The sequence below is a fragment of the Echinops telfairi genome, unplaced genomic scaffold (genome assembly GCF_000313985.2).
Source record: "Echinops telfairi isolate 266 unplaced genomic scaffold, ASM31398v2 ScPeMD7_7475;HRSCAF=8513, whole genome shotgun sequence".
NCBI classification, from domain to species: domain Eukaryota; kingdom Metazoa; phylum Chordata; class Mammalia; order Afrosoricida; family Tenrecidae; genus Echinops; species Echinops telfairi.
The window spans coordinates 27,248,169-27,254,226 of record NW_022111379.1 but is presented as its reverse complement, the minus strand read 5'-3'; the positions used below and the strand labels follow the sequence as shown (position 1 = coordinate 27,254,226).

The window sequence follows — 6,058 nt, the reverse complement described above, 5'->3', positions numbered from 1 at the left end:
CCATGGTATTTTCAATTGCTTCATATGCATTTGAAAGCTGAACATTGAAAAAGGAAGACAAGAACCAATGCATTTCAACTGTGGTTCTAGGGGAGCATATTGAAATACCATACGTTGTCAAAAGGGCAAGGAAGTCTGTCCTGGAAAAAGTATGACTGGAGTGCTCCTTAGAGGCAAGGATTGTGTAACTTCATCTTACGTACTATGGAAATATTGCCAGGAGACTAGCCCCTGGATAATGTTTTCATGCTTGGTAAGGTGGTGGGGCAGTGGTAAAGAGGAGATGGGCTAACACAGTGGTTGCGGCAATGGCTTCAGGCATCAGAACAATTGTGATAATGGCACAGGAAAGGGCAAAAATCCATTCATTAGTGCATAGGGCTGCTTTGAGTATGAAATGATTCCACGGCACCAAACAGCTTTTCAATAACGAGATCAGAGTCAAGAGAATTGTGTAATCATCACGACAGTAAATCTTAAGACATTTTTCTCTTGTACTTGTTGTTAGCTCCTCATTACTTCCCGTCATGCCTCTTAAAAAAAAAAGTGCCATCAAGTCAATTCCAACACATAGCTACCCTATAGGACAGGGTTTCCAAGACTGTAACTCTTTACAGGAGTAGAAAGCATCATCTTCCTCCCAAGGAGAAATTGGTGGTGTAACTGACTTTGTGGTTAGCAGCTCAACATGTAACCACCAGGCTCCTGGGAAGCTATTAGTCAGGTTGTTGTCTCTAGATTTACCTAGCCTGGATTTCATACAGAGAAAAAAACAAAACGAGACGAAAACAGGAAAGACCTGAATCAAAAAGAAAGCAAAAAAATATTAATAATGGGAACAAATATACATTGGACCAAAAGGGAGATCAAATAACAAGATAGCACATTTTAACCTAACTACAACTGCAGTAACCACAATGCACTCTGTCTGAAAACAAAGCCATTCACACCCCTGGTCCATAGTCATAGTGGATTCACCTTTGGTTTCATGCACTTGGGATTGGGGGTTTTCATTGTTACTCACAGCCTTCTGCAAATTGGCTGCTAGAAATTTAAGCTCTAATATTATTCCCTCCTCTAGATTTGGATTTTATTTATAATGCTTAGATGACAACACAGGCTAGTGTACTTCTTCTTTGTAGACTTAGTTAATACTTCACATAGATGACTACTTGTTTTAAGACAAGCCTTTAAGACCCCAGGTGCTATTCTTTCAGATAGCCAAGTACTATCTGCTTTTCTTCACCACACTTTTCTACAGAACGCATATCTTCAATGATCTCTTCATGAGGGCAAGTGGTGAGCAGGGCCATGTCTTAAGAACTAATTGTTCTTAAATGATTGAGTGCAAGCTCAAAATCTACTCACATATTACTTTATTAAAGAACATTCTGAGTCATTCCCATGGGTTATATGGCAATTCTATTGACATTATCATTGATTTTAGTCAATGGAATAGAATTTAAAACATTGTTTAGAAAAGTAAAGTATACATGTATATGACAGTTTTTTAGACTAAAATACATGGATTGATCTGTACAGTTTACCAACTTAAGTGGATGGACACTATATACCCAAACAGTGAGGGTTGAAGAGAGAGCAAAACTTTTTGATAATTCTCATTCTGAGGGCAAAACTATACCTATTGGACTAAAATATGTCATAAAAAGGCAGAAAGAGTTTGAAAACAACAAATTTGGCAGTCTTGACTTGCCATTTACTAGGCACCCTCAATGCAAGAATTTTGAACCATAGTCCAATGACTTCCAAATCCACAGACTTGGGAGAGTAGTTCTGACTCTTTTCACACTGTCTCAGACATAACCTCAAAGGAGTATTTTAGTTCCTTTAATCTGCTACAGGTGTGTTTAAAGTAGAGTCCGTTCCCTTGGTGGGAGTTTCAAGTCAGATTGCTCTGCTGTGTTCTATGAAGGATGCTGTGTACCTCAAACCAGTAGTCCAAAATCTTGCTTGGCTATAATAAATGGCCTGGACCAAGAATTAAATAGAAACTAGGCCAAAAATGCCCAATTGGGAACATGATACCACGCTGGCTTATTTTCCCATTGGGGATATTGAGCATTTTTCCCATGGCAGGTTTCCTGTTTACCCACTAACATAAGTGTTGTCTACTTCTCTGAGCCAATCATGCCCCCTTCACCCTACTTTGTGACTTTGATTTCTAGTAAGATTCACTAATCACTCTTACAGGGGTATGTACTGATTTGGGTTACCAAAGAACAATGCTATTTGGCAGGAATTAATTATGATGGGTCTTCTCCCTCTCCCCCCATCAGAGGAAAGTGACCCAATGTGGTGAGGCCTCCCCTGTCAAAGTAGTACTTAAAATGTACAAATAAAGGGGTGATATATTAGTTCATGAGAACTTGGCAGGTGTTGCCTGGGCAAACTGTAATTCTTTTTTTTTAAAAACATTTTATTAGGGGCTCATACAACTGTTATCCCAATCCATACACACATCAATTGTGTAAAGCGCATTTGTACATCATTCTCAAAACATTTTCTCTCCACTTAAACCCCCGACATTAGGTACTCATTTTTCCCCTCCCTCCCCGCTCCCCCCTCCCTCATGAGCCCTTGATAGTTTATAAATTGGTATTTTGTCATATCTTGCCCTGTCCGACGTCTCCCTTCACCCACTTTTCAGTTGTCTGTACCCCAAGGAGGAGGTCACACACACAAACTGTAATTCTTTAGGTGAATATAAAACCTCATCTTTCTCCCATGGAGCAGCTGGTGGATTAGCCATGCAAATAAATATTTGTGGGATGCTAATGTGGGATTTGGTCAGTTTTGTCATTGAGTGGTTACAAAATGAGCCATCTAAGACTGGAAGAGGGGACTCTCATGTCTATCAATAAAGAGGCAGGAGTGAAATGTTCCCTTTGGACCCACAGATACTTGTGCGAAGTGGTAGATAAGTGGCAGATGCAGAACGAAGAACTTGAAAGCTCAAGACAAGAGTTTTCGGGCCCAGTAAGCACGTTAAGTGCCTTTAGGCAAGAGGCTCACTTGTGGAGTAGGAAGCCTCCGAAAGACACTTACTTATGAGTTCTGCATGCTGACCCATGGAGCTGTGGTTAAGAGCCTTCAGTCTGAGACTTACAGCAGAGTGGTGTGCTCTGCGTGCATCTGTCAGCAGAGCTAAAGGAACTATAGCAATGCTTGAGCAGGGCAACGGTTGAGTGGGTAAGAAGCCTAGGATCAGAGAGGCATACCTATATGGTACAGCTGAGAAGAGGTGTTCTTATCTGGAAGAACCTTATTCAGAGTAGTTCTGATCTTTAAAATTATAACCTGTTAACTTCCCTAATGAGCCCGACAGTTATAAGTATAGTCTATGAATAATGTGTGGGCACTGCAATGAATTTTCAAATCCAGCATAGAAGTAGAAAGGGCCTTGGAAAGGATAGTTTGTGGCAGAATTGGTAAAGGATAGAGAGTAAAGGCAATATTGACTTCCACCTCAAAGGAATAAGTCTTTGGCTGATGAAGTTGGTTTTTCCTCCCCTCTTGTGAAGTCTTAGGCTAGGCGGGCCATCCCATGTCATTCTTACCCCTGGTGGACAACGAGGACGTCCTAGCTCTTTTACAGCAGAAATTTTGGGGTAGGTTTAAAGCAGTCAATTGTCACATGGTGATGACTGAGCCCACTACCGAGACTAGGGACAATACAGATTAGAGGCCAAAATGAGGATATTAAATGTTTTTACATACTAAAACTACCATATTATCCAAAATTTTTTGATCAACGAACACCAATTACAATGTATTCACTGTAAGAGAGCAGAACTGAAGCTGATCAAAAATAGGAAAGATGGAAACATGAACAATGCCAAGTAGATCAAAAAGAAAAACCTTACAAGGAACTAAAAAACTTCCAGTCTTAACCAAAAACTTACAAACCCCAGTTTCCTATTCATCAATCCATGCAAATGAGGTGAGAAAAACATGGATTTCATGTACTACTTTGGAGCCATTTCGGAAGGCTGCCAATTATGTAAATAAAACCTGTCCTAGTGTCAACAAAATACTCCTGGCAAACCTTGGTTATCCCATCAGGACAATATCGTAGATCCATTGGCCTCTGCTAAAATGACAGATAGATCCAAGCAATAAGTACGAATATATTCTAGTATCATTTACAAATAATATTAGGTAGAAACCTATCTGTATTCAGACACCAGTGATATGCAAGCAACCGAAGAACTCCTAAGCAAATTATACCCGTGGGAGGAACGTGTGCACTTTCATGGAGTGCTCAAGGAGCTCGTTTTCAGTATTTCCTGATGGGCACAAAAACCACCCAAACCCTTCTGGCAAACCTAACATAACACATGGGTTTAACGTGACATTTTTTGAGCTAGTGTCCCCTTTTTGTTGTGTTGGTAGGTGCCATTGAGTCTATCCAACTCACAGGGACTGACATACAACAGAACAAAACACTGTCCAGTCCTATCCCACCTTCACAATTGTTTGTTCGAGATCACTGTGCAGCCACTGTGGACCTCGTGCATGAAGTGTCCCTCTGGCACTTCAATCATTGATCCAATGCACTACAAGATTTGTTCAAATATTGTCAGGTCTTGCTTGATTTTAAGAAAAAAACCTAAAATTAAAATAATTTATAAATTGACTTCTGACTTGGGGGACACGTCAGACTTGACCAGAAATCATAGATAAAGGTCAGCAGACAGACCTGGAACTATCTACTGGATTCTTTCTCCTGTTCTGCTTTGTTTTGTCTGGTTGTTTTATTATGTTTTGGTTTTTGTTTCTCTCTTTCTTTTGCCCCATGTCTACCTACATAAGATAGGCAGGATGAACAATCTTGAGGAGAAAACTACAGAACAGGCAGTCCTGGGGAGACATGAGAGCGGAGGGGAAGGGGAGAGGGAGCGGGGAGCCAACAAACTCAGAGATAAGGGAACAACAGAGATCTAAAATTGATGGTGAGGAGGGCATATAATGCGGGTTAGGGCTTGATTAAGAGCAATGTATCTGAGAGGAAATTCTGAGAGCCGAACAGAGGGTGAGCATGATAGTGGGAAAGGAGGAAGGTGAAAGGAAATAGAGGAAAGAAATAGGAGCCAAAAGCTATTTTAGAGGTATAGCTACAGGCATGTGTATATGTAAATATATTAATTTACAATGAAAGGGATAGAGGCCAATGTACATATATTTATATGATAGGTATTAAGATAGTAGATGGACTTGGGGCCTCTACTCCATGCCTCCCTTTACACAAGAACACTTGGTTCTGATAACCTGGCACTCTGCGATACTCACCTTTTGGACACAACCTCTGAAGACAAAATGGGTGCATAAGCAAATGTGGTGAAAATGGTGCCCAGCTATCAAAAAATACAGTATCTGGGGTCTTAAAGGCTTGAAGTCAAACAAGCGGATATCTAGCAGGGAAGCAAATAAGCCCACATGGAAGAAGCACACCAGCCTGGGTGACCATGAGGTGTCGACGGGAACAGGCAACAGGTATCAAAAGATCCAAATAACTATATCGATGCGAAAGAAGGGGATTTGAGTGGAGACCCAAAGACCCTCTATAGATAACTGGATATCCCCCCAAAGAAGTGGTATAAGGATGGGATGATTTAACTCATCATTCCTCTAGTTCCTAAATACTTCCTTCTCCCCACTCTCACGACCCAGTTCTAACTTACAAATCTGGCAAGACTGTAGAACGCACATTGGTACAGATAAGAGCTCTCTCGACACATGGAATTCAGGAAAGATAAACCCCTCAGGAATAGTAATGGGAATAGGGGGATGGTCAGGGAGGAGTAAGGGTGAGAAAAGGGAAACCCATCACAAGATTGGATCTACAGCCCCCACCCCAAGAAGGGGACGAATAACGGAAATGTGGGTGGAGGGAGACAAAGGACAGTGTAAGATACGGAAGATGGGGGAGGGAGGGAGACAAAGGACAGTGTAAGATACGGAAGATGGGGGAGGGAGGGAGAAAAAAGCCTATATCAAGGGCTCAGCAGAAAATGTCTTGGAAATGATGATGGCAACA

General features: G+C 41.2%; 1 protein-coding gene across 1 annotated transcript in view; it reads left to right on the top strand.

The window, feature by feature from the left end:
- LOC101661272 (U3 small nucleolar ribonucleoprotein protein MPP10) overlaps nt 1-6,058 on the top strand; it is a 39,316-nt gene that overhangs the window by 1,855 nt on the left and 31,403 nt on the right. The window contains 1 exon segment of the mRNA XM_013003909.3: nt 2,919-2,997. Within this exon segment, the coding sequence (XP_012859363.3) occupies nt 2,919-2,997 (79 nt within the window).